This window comes from Canis aureus, chromosome 7 (genome assembly GCF_053574225.1).
Source record: "Canis aureus isolate CA01 chromosome 7, VMU_Caureus_v.1.0, whole genome shotgun sequence".
NCBI classification, from domain to species: domain Eukaryota; kingdom Metazoa; phylum Chordata; class Mammalia; order Carnivora; family Canidae; genus Canis; species Canis aureus.
In genome coordinates this window covers 6,421,907-6,437,993 of record NC_135617.1, presented here as the reverse complement: position 1 = coordinate 6,437,993, position 16,087 = coordinate 6,421,907, and the positions used below count along the sequence as shown (strand labels likewise).

Genomic DNA, 16,087 nt, shown 5'->3' with positions numbered 1-16,087 from the left:
GCATAATCTTAAAAGTTTAGGGATCCCTGGGTGGCGCAGCGGCTGGGCGCCTGCCTTTGGCCCAGGGCGCGATCCTGGAAACCCGGGATCGAATCCCACGTCGGGCTCCCTGCATGGAGCCTGCTTCTCCCTCTGCCTGTGTCTCTGCCTCTCTCTCTCTCTCTCTCTCTCTCTCTCTGTGACTATCATTAAAAAAAAAACAAAAGTTTATAGTGTGCTTTTCTTTTTTTTTTTAATTTCACCTTTTTTTGAGAGAGTGTATATGAGCATGTGTGCAAGTGGGGTGGGGTGAGGTGGCGTTTGGAGGGGCAGAGAGAGAGAGAAAGAATCTCAAGCATGGGGCTTAATCCCCAGACCCTGAGATCATGACCCAAGCCCAAACCAAGAGTAGGATGCTCAACTGACTTAGCCACCCAGGCATCCCTAAAGATTTCACTCTTAAAAAATCTTTGCACCCAACATGGGGCTTGAACTCACAACCCTGAGATCAAGAGTCACATGCTCTAGCAACTGAGCCAGCCAGACACCCCTATAGTGTGGTTTTCTTACTCTCAGTTTACAGATTATTTACCAAGTACTCCATTGTCTGAATCCTGCTAGTGAACTCTTTATTTAATTAATGAGTAACCAAATAATATTCACTTTCTGCTATTAACTTTACAATATGGAGTACCTTTGAGAACTTTAACTGAATGGAAAGATATAAACTCTTTCCTTTTTTAAAGCATAATTCTCATTCTATGTGTGTAATTAAAACTGGTTGATCTGAAGCATTTAGCATCTCTTAAATATGCCTGAGGTTGTTACAGTTTCTTTTTTTAAAAAAAGATTTTATTTATTTATTCATGAGAGACACACAGAAAGAGAAGCAGAGACATAGGCAGAGGGAAAAGCAGGCTCCTCCCAGAGAGCCCAATGTGGGACTTGATTCCAGACCCTGGGATCACGCCCTGAGCCAAAGGCAGATGCTCAACCACTGAGCAGCCACCCAGGCTTCCCACAAAGTTGTTATCGTCTCAAGCAATATGACAGATTAGATGTTCAGAGAAACCTCCTCTGGTAAAGAACACAGAAATGCTGTATAAAATGTTAAAATACCTTTTGAAAGGCATGGCTGAGTTGGAAGCAAAGCAAGAGGAAAATATGAGGCTGTATGTAATGAGAAATCCAGTTCCACAGGTATAAATGAGACCTAGAACCCATTTTATCCCTGAGGACATCTTCTGTGATCTCTCATGGCATTAAGAATCTGGGCATTAAGGAGGTGTTTCTGCTTGCATGGGGCAGGGGACAAATTTAGATGGCCATGCTCACTGGTAAGTTTGGACACTACAGTATAAAAAGCTGGGATCCCCAAAAGATAAAACCTTTGGTTAATGACAGGAAAATAACCTGCTCTTCAGAGTGACACCGTTTCATCCTTGGCTTTAAATGGAGTGGACTAAAGGAATCTCTCTTCATCATAATTCTGTTCTCTTGTGGGTTTGGAGTTGGAATTCATACTGCCAAAAAAAAAAAAAATCTCAATATAAAAGTTAAGTTTAATGGTGCCTTGGGTTTGGGGTGCCCTGAAGACCCAACAGAAACAAATAGAAATCTTCTCTGAAGAAAAGTGCTTTAAATACTGGCTTTTAAGTATTTCTTTAGTTAAAGTTCCAAGCATACACATTTATTAGAGACCATTCTTGGGATCGATACATGTGAAAGAGAGAGGAAGGAAGCAGTATTAGGCAGAAAAGTCCAGCTTCAGTGAAGACCCAACAAAGGTTTCACTGATAATACAGGGAGCTCTGAAGATGAGGTGATCCTTCAGAGTTGACTTGAGTTGGAGCAAGAGGGTCAGATATTTTTACTTTCATTGAATGTGGGCTGCTCCTGGAAGGAGCCTTGACCTTAAATGAGACAGTATTCTTTAGACAGAGCAATCCCCAAAGAGGGCCAACATCCAAGAGCCACTTACTGGCAGCATTCCTAGGAGCTGTGGGAAAAGTTCACATTCCTGAAAGGGAATCCAGGCAGTGCCTCATAATGTCCACCACAATGAGCAAAGAAAACTTGTAGGCAAACATTGCATTGACTTTGTAAATCAAAGCAATATTATCTCATTTGTGTGGTTAAAATAAAAATAGAACTAAAAATTTCAGAATCATTGTATTATATGAGTCTGGAGGGGAGTGATTGGAATTAATGCCTTCGAAGATCTGTGTTCTGTGGTGGAATACTATACAGAAGTGAAAATGAATACCATATAGCTTCATGTTCCAACATAAATACCAAAATACTTTGTGAGTAAAGTATAGTTCCATTTATATAAAGTTTAAAGACTATCATCACCAAATAATATATTGGTAAGGATACATATAAATGTGATCAAACTTGATAGGCATTAAAATGAGTAACACAAAATTCAAAGCAAGAGATGGGGAAGGCGCACAGAGGGCTTCCACAGCAATATTTATCACACTTTTCTTAATCTAGGTGGAGATACACAAGAAATTTGTTTTGTTATAATTCCTTTAACTATACATGTATGTATTATGTATATGGTAAATCATTTTTAAAACACTATTAAGGTATTAAGAAGGAAGGAATCTTCTGGTCTTGGTGACCAGAGCATGTTAAAGTTACTCCTAAGTTAGTATTCAGCTGTGTTAATCTGGATCTACTGAGATTTAATCAGAAATAAATTATCAGTTATATGATTGAGTCATCTCCATTTGGTTTATCAATTTTGCCCTGATTGGGGGATGGGCTTACTCTTTAACAGGCGTTTCAGGTACGCTGATGAAATTTGAAGTTTGAAAATGATTACAAATTCTTCAAGTTTTTGTTAGTTGAATTCAATATGTAATATAATAGTTACCAATGTTCAATGCAACATCTACATCAATAAGTTAGAAGCTCTACTTTTTTTCTCCCCAAATCTGTTTAATCCATGAAAATCAGAGAAAGCAGCTTTGAATTCAGCATGATGAACTCTGTCTCTCTGAAGACCTTTAGCAGAGCTTAGATAACTTGTTAAAGATAGTGTGAGAACAAGTTTGTGTTGATAGAAACAATTAGAACAGACGGACTCTAAGATGCTCGTAGACTCTACTAAGATTACATGATTCTATGCTTGGTTCAGTGTTTCTTACCTCCCATTTCTCTCCAGAAGGCATTTTCCTGATGACTTTCCATTAGGATAGTCTCCGTTTAGATCAATCTAAATCAACCAGAGTCCTTAAGAGAGAATATTTTTCTCTAGCTTCATGGATTTTGGAGTGCAGGAAATTTGAGCTGTGTGACCTTAAGCAAATTAGTTAGTGTCTCTGGACTTTGGCTCCTATATCTATAAACTGAGAATATTGCAGCTGATCTAAATTTTAAATAGATATGAAATTTCCCCATATTTCTAGAACTCCCAAATATTTATGACTTATACAGATTGATGGTACCATGGACTTCTTAAATGTTTTGAATATAGTCACCACTGTTTCAAACTAAATAACTTGAAATATATCCTTTGCTACCTCTTAATACTTCTTGGAGGAAAATATGAGATAATGCTTTTTTAAAAACCAGACTTTAGAGGCGCCTGGGTGGGTTAGTAGGTTAAGCGTCTGCCTTTGGCTCAGGTCGTGATCTCAGGATCCTGGGACCGAGCCCCATGTTGGGCTCCTTGGTCAGTGGGGAGACAGCTTCTGCCACTCTCCCCAACCCATGTGCTCTCTCTCAAATAAAAAATTTTTTTAAAAAAATGAAAGACTTTTATTTCACTGTATTCTAAAGTTACCTGAATTTGTACCTTAACCTTCAGCTCGTTATTTTGAATGTCCCTGTAATTCAAATGTCTCATATTTTTATAACTTTACAATGCTATAATTTTTCCATGACACTTTAATTCTTATCTATAGCAGTATTCTTTCATTTTAATATAAACTATTAATGGAATAAATATTTTACAGTATTTTGGGTAAAAATGCTAAAATTTGGGTAAAAAACTAATACAAATACATATAAATTAAATATGAGTCAAAAGCATGATTTTAGTTTTATTCTCCCATTTGATTATGCTGGGAAATTTTTAATTATTTTAAATTATTGCATACACGATAGCACATTAATAATTTCCTCTTCAATTTATTAAGCTTAAGAAATTACTAAAGGTCAATTATAGGGGGAAAGTAAATCAAGGCAGAGTTACATAACTTTCACATCTTATCAAGTAGAAAACTCTAAATTGCAAATAACTTTATTATGTCATCTGAATAGCATAAACCTTAAGCGTGTGTTGTTATATCCCTGTCACTATTCTTGTGTTTCATTCACTGTGAAACAAAGGTGTAAGTTACAGTCAGTATGTTAGTTTGCTAGGGCTTCGGAAACAAATATCATACCACAGACTGGGTGGCTTAAACAACTGAAATTTATTTCTCACAGTTCTGGATGCTACAAGTCTGAGATCAAGATGTCAGTAGATTGGTTTCTTCTGAGGCCTCTCTCTTTGGCTTGCAGATGGTTGTCTTCCCACTGGCTTCACTTGGTCTTTCCTGATATATCCCTGGCATAAAATTTGTATATCCAAATTTCCTCTTTTTACAAGGACACCAGTTAGATTGGATTAGAGCCAATCCTAAAAGTTTCGTTTAAACTTGATCACCTTTTTAAGGCCCTATCTCTAAATACAGTCAGTCTAAAATACTGGAGGTGAGAGCATCAACATATGAATTTTGGAGGAATAATGAATTCGGTCAGTGAAAATGTATATAATGTAGTTCCTGCCAAGAAGTTTTCAAGAATGAAAATTAATATCTGTGCAAGTGGCTTGCATGATGGGTACACTTAATTGTATGGTGACTTATGGCAGGTTAGCTCACAGGATGGATGACCTGACACAATTTATGAGTGCTGTATGATTTTAAGGCAGGTAATTGAAGTTCTCTGTAAAAGGACATCCTAATTCGAATAAAATTTCTATGTCTTTGCTAGTTTCTCTTCCTCTACATGCCATTTTAGTATGGGGCCTTTGGAACTGTCTTCAGTTCTTACATTATACCATCAGTAGTCTCTTCCTCTTCAAAATTGGTTGACTTTTTTTTAATCTAAACTACTCCTTTGGGGATCCTTGGGTGGCTAGCGGTTTAGTGCCTGCCTTGGGCCCAGGGCCTGATCCTGGAGTTCAGGGATCGAGTCCATCGTTGGGCTCCCTGCATGGAGCCTGCTTCTCCCTCTGCCTGAGTCTCTGCCTCTCTCTCTGTGTGTCTCTCATGAATACATAAATAAATAAAATCTTAAAAAAAAAATAAACGACTCCTTCCTTCTTGAAATAGTCTCCTCTCTTCATTTCTGACATCATGCTTTTCTGATTCTTTTCCCCTTATAGGTTTCCTTTCTCTTGTTTTCCTTATCTTAAATCTTTTCTATTTATACTCTTCCTTTTTAGTGACTTCTATTTTCTATACCACCCATATGCTGATAATGCAATTATTTATATTTCTATACTAGACCTCTCCTCCAACCTTTAGACTCTTCTGTGAAACTACCTATTTCATGTCTTATCTTGGATGTCTCACACTCAGACTAGCATTTGACACATATCAGTACTATATGAGTATTAGCTATTGTCTTAGTTTTTTTTTTTAAATAAATGGCACTATCATCTACCCAGTTATTTAAGCTAGAAAACTTGATCTCTCCCTTTTCCTCTTAGAGGATGATTTCCTCTAATCATCCAGTTCATTACTTACATCTTCAAGATACATCCTGCTTCTATACACTCTCTTCATCTCCATTTGTCACCACCCAAATGCAACATCATCATCTCACACCTGGCTAACTGCAAATGTCCGTAAACTCTGGGCTATTTAACATAGTGATTAAGAATCAAGGCTTTGGAATTTTTTTTTTTAAGATTTTATTTATTCATTCATGAGAGACAAAGAGAGAGGCAGAGACCAGGCAGAGGGAGAAGCAGGCTCCATGCAGGGAGCCTGATGTGGGACTCGATCCTAGGTGTCCAGGATCACACCCTGGGCTGAAGGCGGCCCTAAACCGCTGAGCCACCTGGGCTGCCCTAGGCTTTGGAATTGAAATGGCTAGGTTTAAATCCTGGCTCCACTACTTGCAAGTTGTATGACCTTGAGTGACCTCTCTGCCTCTTTATTTATAAAATGAAAATAATAGTAATAATAATACCTACCACATAGAATAGTTAAACGCTTTAGATGAGATACTGCATGTACAGGGCCTCAAATCACAGCAAGAATTCAATACAAGTTGGCCATTGTCAAGTTTGCAGAGTAGCAAGAATGCTCTATATTTAAATTGCTATTTTCTAAAATTTTTAAAAATAAAGTCAGTTATATAAAAAGATTCAAAAAAAAAAAAGAAGATTCACTAAACTGTATAACCAACACCTGAATGCCCCGCTCTAATCACCTCTTTGTACTCTCACCCTCTTAACTACCATTCTGATTTTGGTATTATCTTTTGCTTGTCTTTATACTTTGATACATATGAATATGTATGTGTAATAATTTGTAATACTATTTTTACATGCCTGATATATTGAACATATTCTTCCGCATATCCTTTTTTTCCTTCATCATGTTTTTTTTTTAAGATTTTATTTATTTATTCATGAGAGACAGGGGGAGAGAGAGAGAGAGAGAGAGAGAGGCAGAGACACAGGCAGAGGGAGAAGCAGGCTCCACACAGGGAGCCCGATGCGGGACTTGATCCCTGGACCCTAGGATCACGCCCCGGGCTGAAGGGAGGCGCTAAACCACTGAGCCACCCAGGGATCCCCTCCTTCATCATGTTTTTAAGATTTGTCCATGAGGGTACATGTTGCTGTCTAGTTCATTCTTTTTCACTACTGCACAGTTGTTCAATGAATAACTTTTGTCCCTTTTTTATTGGGTATGTTATCTTTAAAAATTTAATTTGTAGGATTTTATATCTTATTTTCTTAATTATTTGTTAGCTATATTCATGTAGATATCCTCTCTCAGGCTATGGATTTTCTTTTCACCTTTGTAATGGTATTTTATGATATATATTTTTTAATGTTAAATTAATCTTCTCACTTAATAGGGACTTTTGTTTCATGTTTTAAAAAGCCTTTGTAACCCAAGCTGTTAAAAACATTTTCTCCCAGATATACTGCTTTTTACATTTTAGTTTTTAACACATATGGATTTAATTTTTATATAGTTTGAAATGGGGATCCAGTTTTTAAATTTTGAAGATCAGTTGGCCTGATTGTCACCAATTATAGGCCAGTAATCACCAATTATAGGCCAGCTGTTCTCCACTGATACGAAGTTCTACTTTTGTCATTTATCAAGTTATTACAAAGGTTTGATCTTTTTCTAAGCTATTGTGTTCTATTAGTCTATTCATCTGTCCCTCTTAACTGTAACACCGCTTCAATTATTTTTGTTTCATGTTAAGTCTTGATAAGTGACGGGACAAATTTCTTTATACTATTGTTCTTCAAAAGTGTTCTGACTATTCTAGACCTTTGGCCTATTTTTGTGCCCTTAAAAGAACTTTGAAATGTAAAAGAATGGTATTTCCTTGTTTTCTTTTAAAATAAATATGGGTTGATTTTACCTTTACCACATGAGACACACTCTGTTTTCTACTAGGTTTAATTCTGTCCCATTCCATTATAATTCATTGGAAATATGTTTTTTTAAAATAAATATGGCTGTCATTTATCAAATACATATTTTGCTCATAGAAAGTGCATATTCTGCAGACATAAATTGAGTGCTTTATATACACTATCTTATCTAATTATAGCACCCTATGAGATACATTCTAATTATGTAGAGAAGGAAATTGAGACCCAGAAAAGTAAAAGTTTTTCTGAAAGTCAGAAAGATGGTAAGTGGCAGGTCCAGGATTTGAACTGAGGTCAAACTCCAAAGGTTACTTTTATAACTGGATATAACTGCTTTTCTTTCATTATTGCTAAGATTTATTTTTTTATTGGCTACGTTTTTCTGTAAATTGACTTGTAATCTTTTGGCATTTTTCTATTATGGTGTTATATACTAGATTTATATAATTTATTTATATAAAAGCTTTTTCTATATTAGCAATATTAACCCTTTGTCCTTCATTATAAATATTTTCTTTCTCATTCTTTTTTTTAAGATATATTAATTTGTTTTGGAGAAAGAGAGAGCACATGAGTGGGGGAGAAGGGAGGGGAGTAAAGGGAGAAGGAGAGAAAGCAAACTCCCCACTGAGCACAGAGACTGATCTTACAACCCTGAGATCATGGCCTGAGCCAAAATCAAGAGTCAGAGGGTTAACTGACTGAGCCACCCAGGTGTCCCTCTTTTGAATTCTTTTGCCTTTCACTTTTGTTTGTAATTTTTATATTTTATAGTATGAATTTTAATTTAGCCTTTGTATCTTTTATTCTTACCATAGTTTTTTTTTAAAGATTTTATTTTAAAAAAATAAAATAAAGATTTTATTTATTTATTCATGAGAGACACAGAGAGAGGCAGAGACTTAGGCAGAGGGAGAAACAGGCTCCCTGCAGGGAGCCCGATGTGGGATTCGATCCAGGAACTCCAGGATCACGCCCTGAGCCAAAGGCAGATGCACAACTCCCGAGCCACCCAGGCGTCCCTATTTTTACCATAGTTTTAAATGTGAAACACCTTACTGTTTCTAAGATTATTTTAGCTATTCATTTTTTTTTAAATAATTTTTGAAGTTTTTAATTATTGGCTGGCTCTATGAAATATTTGAAATTTCCATTGATGTATGGAGTAAGATAAAGGTTTAGCTATATTCTTTTTCCTAAAATTTTTCTAACATTTATTTAATCAACAAACATGGAGTAAACCCATGGAAGTATTTATGTTAAACTCTTATATGTACTAGTTTCCACTGATCAGTTGGTTTTTATATCACTGTCTTAACATTTTAGATGTATACTATAAGTTTGTAATATCTATTAGGGTATCTATAAGGCAAGTTCTGTAACCACAAATTATCCTACTCAATAGTTATAGTACTTTTTAAAGTGCTATATATTAAAAATAAAATACAGTTAGTTTAAACTTTTACTGAGTTTACTCTTAAGGTAAGCTAACCTAGATGCATACACAAAGAAAACCAGGTAAATGAAATAGCTGTTGATCTTTCTCTAGTTTCACTAAGGAAAAATCTAAACTTGAAAGAATTAGTAGTATGGGGGGGGTGCCTGGGTGACTCAGTTGGTTAAGTGTTCAACTCCTGGTTTTGGCTAAGGTCATGATCTCAGGGTGGTCGGATCGAGCCTCACATTGGGCTTTGTGCTTAAGATTCTCTCTCTTCCTCTGCCCCTATCTCACACACACATTCTCTCTCTCTCTCTCTCTCTTGCTCTTGCTCTCGCTCTCTCTCAAAAACAACACTAACAACAAAATTTAGCAGTATAGGAAACAGAGTACCCCATTCCTAGAACCCATTGTAGTATCTCTGTCTCCTAATGCCGCCTCTCTAGTAGTCCTATAGGTTTATGCAGAAATGATGGCATATTCAGCCACTAGCAGGAATAGATGCTGGTTGTTAAAAAGGACCATTTTGGAACAATTGCTTCTTAAAGAATGAGTTAAAAGGCTTTGCAGTACAGTATTTGTGTCTAGCACAGTTTTTTTTTGGGGGGGGGTGGTAATTCTTTATGCAGTGGCTCCTTAGTTGTAGCCCATGAAGGTATCTTAATTTTATATACCATAGAGAAAATGGGTAATTTCCCTGGTTGTATACAAGCTGTCATTAATGGTTCTAGTTATAACTTGAGTTTCCCTACACTTTACCAGATTATTGATGCAAATGAGGCCCACATTTCACAGCCTTTTGCCCCACTTGCAAATCCTCTGAAATACTCCACAAGATTTCCTGAGGTCTTTTTAATGATCTACAGCTAGGCTCCGTACCAGACATGTCAGAATCCTTGGAGGTTGGGGCTTAGGCAGCTCTCTTTATTTTCAGAATTTTTTTTCTCTAGAAATTTCTGTCATACATGCCCATGAATATATTCCTTTCAGCTGCTCTCTCTCTCTTGCTGAACAGTATGAACAATGCACAGAGACCTCAAAATGCCAAAACTGTTAGTGGTCTCTAGCAACTTTCCTCTTTATTGGAATATAGCATTCCATACAAGGCAGGACAGTTAATGCCCCAATCTTTTATAGAAATATTGGTGAAATATTTCTCAGTTTTTACTTACAGTCCTCTCCCTTCCTAACACCAACATGTAGGTCCGTGGGACTGGATCAGGGATGAATAAGAATGACCACCACGGTGGTCATCTCCTTTCCTCCATCAAGTAAGGCTTTGACTTTGGGTCAAGCTTTCTATACTTCTTCCATCTTCAGAGTGAGTTTTTCTCCTAGAATGCCAAAGTTCTTTATGTAAATAAACTTCTAGTGGTCTTAGGCACTTGTTTATAACAAAGGACTAGATTGCAAGGGTTAAACTGGGACCTTTATTACAGTGACGTCCTCTGAGCATCATAGCATGTCTTCTCTCATTTCTTTACTGCTTCCTTTCTTTTTCTTCACCCACCAGTGGATTGTTATTCTGCCTATGCCCACTTTAAGATGTTTTTACACATTTAAATAAACTTTAGTCTAATTTTTAACTTATTGGCATATTATCTTCTAAGTAGTCATTTCATTTACATTAAAAACCTCAAATTTGAATTTATTTTTTAACTGGTGCAAAATCCAGTTTGTAAAACAAATATTATATTTGGTAAAAAGGAAGCAGAATCCTCCCGAGGACCTCAGGGTATAGTGACCAATGGCAAAATTTCACTCTTCTTATTATTGGAGAAACTCACCAGGAGCCGAAAACTGAGATATCTTGAGTAATTCCAGCTTCAGCCACATACCTCTTTATGAAGATGTACATCCCTGTTCAGAACCTCTGTACTTTGGGATCCTACCTCTGCTTCATTGTGAGCCAGCTGTGACTAACTTTGTTCTCTTGTTTTTCGAGGAAACAGCAACTTAGATAGATGCAGTCTCCCATGGGGAGCAGCCAGTATCTGAGCAGCAAAAACCTGGAGGGATGGAGACCTGGTTAGTAAATGGTAGATGGTACGAATAACAATAGCAAAAAATGATTGCTTCTCAAGAGCAAAGAGCATCAAATATTCTAGCAACACTTCCTAGACTATTTAACTTTTATTTTTATTTTTTTAAGATTTATTTATTTTTATTTTAGAGAGAGTATGTGTGTGTGAATGGGAGGGAGGGGCAAAGAGGGGAGGGTGAGGGCAGAGAATCTCAAGCAGACTCCCTGCTGAGCTTAGAGCTCAACACAGGGCTTGATCCCATGACCCTGAGATCATGACTTGAGCCGAAATCAAGAGCAGGATGCCCAACTGACTGAACTACTCAGGTGCCCATAGGTTATATAACTTGCAAAATAGACAAATCAGAACATCCTCAAGACAGCCAATCATGGCAGTGGCTAAAGTAGGAAAGCCTACTGAATGAAGTATATTCTGTACCCTCCCAGGAAATACAGTCATGGGAAATGTCTTTCTTTGCCTTATGAACTGGGAAGGAAGTAAAATCACTGAAAATGTGCAGTTCTCAAAAACTAAAATAGGCTAATTATATAATGGAATTCTAAATTTACATTTTAAAGATTTTATTTATTTTAGAGAAAGAGAACCTGTCCCAACAGGGGAGGAGCAGAGGGGGAAGGAAAGGGACTAGCAGACTTCATGCTGAGCACAGAGCCCACCACAGGGCTTGATCTCATGATCCTGAGATCATGGCCTGAGCTAAAATTAAGAGCCAGATGCTTAAGTGACTGAGCCACCTAGGCACCCCTAAATTCACATTTTAAAGAATTGTTTTTTGTGTGAACAATTATTACTGTTTCTTCCAATGTGGTTATGAATTTAATTAACATTGATTAGAATCTTTAAGTAGAATACATTTCTAATATATTCAATTTATTTTTATTTCATTTTTTAAGGGAGGGAGAGAGGGGAGCAGGGGCAGAGAGAGAGAGGGAGAGAGAGAATCTCAAACAAGACCCCAAGCTTAGTGCAGAGCCCATCCGCAGAGCTCAATCTCACAACCCTGAGATCACGACCTGAGCTGAGATCAAGAGTTGGACACTTAACCAACTAAGCCACCAAGGGACTCCTTTTCTAAAGTATTTAAATTACAGAAAGAAAAATAAATGATTTGGGGAAAGTTAGACAAAAAATTATCTGCTAAAACTCTCCTAAAAAATAAAAAATTAAAATTAAATAAAACCTCCCAGAATGCCAAAATAAAGCTGTTTCAGGTTCTTCAGATTTAGAACCATTCTAAACTATGATTAGAATGCTGGTGCACTGGGGCACCTGGGTGGCTCAGTTGTTTAAGTGTCCAACTCTTGATCTTGGCTCAGGTCTTGATTTCATGATCATGAGTTTGAGCCCTGCATTAGGTTCCACAACCACTCAGAGACTGACATATCCAAAATTACTCTTGAAAATTCCTTAGGAAGACAGTACATTGGAGTTCAACAATCAGTCTTGGGGATCCCTGGGTGGCACAGCGGTTTGGCGCCTGCCTTTGGCCCAGGGCGCGATCCTGGAGACCCGGGATCGAATCCCACATCGGGCTCTCGGTGCATGGAGCCTGCTTCTCCCTCTGCCTGTGTCTCTGCCTCTCTCTCTCTCTCTGTGTGTGACTATCATAAAAATTTAAAAAAAAAAAAAAATCAGTCTTCGAGGATTGGATTATATAGGTGGCCTGTGTTTCAAAGCTATGTTGTCTTTTAAAATTTATATTTTCCCTAAGAACCCTAGAGTTATACTGTTTGTAGAGAGATACTTAGATGAGGAGAGGTATATGAATTTATGATCAACTGAGAAACCAGTAAATTCACACCACCCATATAATTAGTGCTCATTCCAGAGCATGTGTTCACTGAAAATCAGCAGAATTGTCCATACTATTTATATAGTAAATAGTCATTTTTCTTCCTTGTATTGTTGAGTTATTATAGTTGAATTTGTGATGATTAATTTCATAAAGAAACAACTTCACAGTATATGATATGTATTTATGTTGTTTCACTTGAATTTTTGTCTAATATTTTTGTCATTTAAATATGAAAGAATGATACCATACTACATTAGTCCTTTATTCTCTACAGATAATGGATTCTGAATTAATGCATAGTATAGTCGGAAGCTATCTTAAACCTCCAGAAAGAGTGTTTTTTCCATCATTTACCCAGAATAATGAATCCTCTCAGACTCCCCACTATGCAAACTTCGAAGGTACCTCTCCTAAAATGCTTCATAGTCCAAATAGCCAAGGTAAGTCTAATATAAAATAATATTTAGAATTAGAATGATATGAAATATGTTATATAAAACTATGTTTGTATGTAAAAAATAATATGATTGTGTGTTTAATCTTAATAAAACTATTAGTTTAAAAAAACTATTAGTTTTGACGATGTTGATTAAAGTTTCTATAACCATGGATAAGTTGTTTAACATTTTTTATTTTGGCTTCTTGAGCTATGAGATGAGGATTAACCAGGGGCATCTGGGTAGCTCAATCTGTTAAGCATCTGCCTTCCGTCAAGTCATGGTCCCAGGGTCCTGGGATCAAGCCCCACATTGGGCTCCCTGCTCAGTGGGGAGTCTACTTCTCCCTCTCCTTGTGCCCCTCCCCTCTGCCCTCTGCTCATGCTCTCCCTCTCTCTCTCTGTGAAATAAGTAAATAAAATCTTTTTTTAAAAAGATGAAAATTAACCAACTAGACACATATTACAAATTTATCCTAAAATATCATGAGAAAATAGGAAAATACTCTTTGACCTAAAAAGTCAGATTTGGAATCCTTCTAAACTATATGATTAAAATACTAGTGAATTAAGTAAAGTTGTATCTTATTCAAGGATTAAATTCAGAAATTGCCTGTTTCCAAAATTACCCTTGAAAATTCCTTGGGAAGCTAGTACATTGGAGTAACTACAAAATACAAGTATTGTAGTGTTGAAAACAAATTTAGGAGGATCTCAGAATTAAATTAGGAAAACATTTATAACTTCAGGCATACCTATGTCATACAAATTACCTTCTAAGATGCTGGTTATCACATTGTTTTTTAATATTCTGTAATAATGGTTAGCACTAATAAATAGACTTGCTTTGTGAAGTAAAAAATTCACAAGAAATATTCCAAATCAGCAAACCAGGTATTGCGTATCTAAAGAGCAATAAATATAATTTCTTTATCTCATTTGTAAAAAAAAAAAGAACCAAATAGTAATCTCTAGCAAACCTATTTCTAATTGGATATAATACTCCAGGCATACCTTGGAGGTACTGTGGATTCGGTTCCAGACCAGCACAATAAAATGAATATATATCACAAGAAACTGAGACAAATGAATTTTTTGGTTTCCCAATGCATAAAAAAGTTACATTTGGACTATACTGTAGACCATTAATTGTGCAATAGCATTGTCTCTCAAAAAAAAAAAACAATGCACTACATATCATAACTAAAAAATACTTTATTGCTAAAAATATTAAGATCATCTGAGTTTTCAGTGAGTCATAATCACTGATCACAGATCTCCTAAGCAAATATATTAATAATGAAAAGTTTGAAATATTGCAAGAATTACCAGAATGTGACCCAGAAACATGAAATAAGCAAATGCTTTTGGGAAAATGGTGCTAGTAAATTTACTCAGCGTAGGATTGCCGCAAACCTTCAATTTATAAAAAATGTTATCTGTGAAGTGCAACAAAGTGAAGCACAATAAAGCAAGGTATGCTGGCATAGGAAAATTAACCTATAACATTTACTTATATTCCATTCCTCTCTAGTTTTCTGGTTTGAAGTTATAACTGAATAGAAAGTGTTATTTGAAAATTTTATAACTCTGAACTTACCTGAATCATGATGATATTAATATAGCTAAATCAAAATCACAGTAGTATGTATATACCATTTAAAATCTTTCAAGCCTGACATGAGTTAAATCACTAGGTCATAATTTTTTTTTTTTCTGGTGGAAGAAGTTGTATTGTAACACATATGTTCTGATTATTAGTACTATATCTTAGACAAAGAAACAATAAGTGTTTGTGATTTAACTAAAACTAAAAATATCAAGAACTGAAAAACAGCTTTAACATTAAACCTAAATTTCCTTGTCAATGAGTGATACTATATCTTCATTTTCTTTATCCATACTCAGATTCTTATGACTCCTAGGCTGTACATTATTTGAAGATAGTTATTTTATTGAATTAAATTTTGATTATTAGTTGTCTCAAATCTAGAAAATAACTAAATATAATCATAAATATACTGTTTTTGGAGGATATGTTGGAAAAGTTTGTCCCTCTGTAGAGTTTTAGTGATTTGGGGAGGGGGGATATATATTGCTTATATGTTTTTCTGGCTCACTAACAAAAATATAGTGTTCACTTTTATTGCTACTAATAAGCAATAAGTGTACTAAGTGTTCACAAATTTTCACTGAAGTAACAAGCAAATTTTTTTTCAACAGCTCTTATGTTAGCCTTAAAAACTCTTCAGGAAAAGATTCATCGTTTAGAATTGGAGAGAACACAAGCTGAAGATAACCTAAACATTCTCTCCAGAGAAGCAGCAGAATATAAAAAGGCCTTGGAGAAAGAAACAAATGAGAGAAATTTGGCACACCAGGAACTGATAAAGCAGAAAAAGGGTGAGGAAATCTCATAGCTCTCACAAACAAGGAGTTATCAGAGTTTACAACTTGAAAATAATAAGCCCAGTCTAAGATTTACTCAAATTCTTTATTCTTATATATATTCAAACCTTGAGGCCTTTTTCACAGATAATTTGATATTTGCATTAAATGGATATCATTTTGAGCTTACTTCTATTACATTTTATTCCAGTTTGTAAATTCTTGAGATTAAAAGAAAAATTAAGTTTTTAGACAAATTGTGTTTAGAAATTAGAATATTTTCAGAATACCAACAAAATCTAGTTTTACCCATAATATAATTGAAATACTTTATATTTTCAGTCAACATTGGTTTTTAAAATTTGAAAATATA

General features: G+C 35.7%; 1 protein-coding gene across 5 annotated transcripts in view; it reads left to right on the top strand.

Annotated features, from left to right (window-relative positions):
* CEP57L1 (centrosomal protein 57 like 1) overlaps positions 1 to 16,087 on the top strand; it is a 69,094-nt gene that overhangs the window by 28,957 nt on the left and 24,050 nt on the right. For 2 of the 5 annotated variants that reach the window (XM_077902848.1, XM_077902849.1), the window contains 3 exons: positions 10,996 to 11,078; positions 13,165 to 13,330; positions 15,550 to 15,729. In XM_077902848.1, coding sequence (XP_077758974.1) covers positions 13,168 to 13,330; positions 15,550 to 15,729 — 343 coding nt within the window. In that variant the 5' untranslated portion in view covers positions 10,996 to 11,078; positions 13,165 to 13,167. The remainder of the gene's footprint in view (positions 1 to 10,995; positions 11,079 to 13,164; positions 13,331 to 15,549; positions 15,730 to 16,087) is intronic. The other 3 variants (XM_077902850.1, XM_077902851.1, XM_077902847.1) reach the window with 2 other exon arrangements.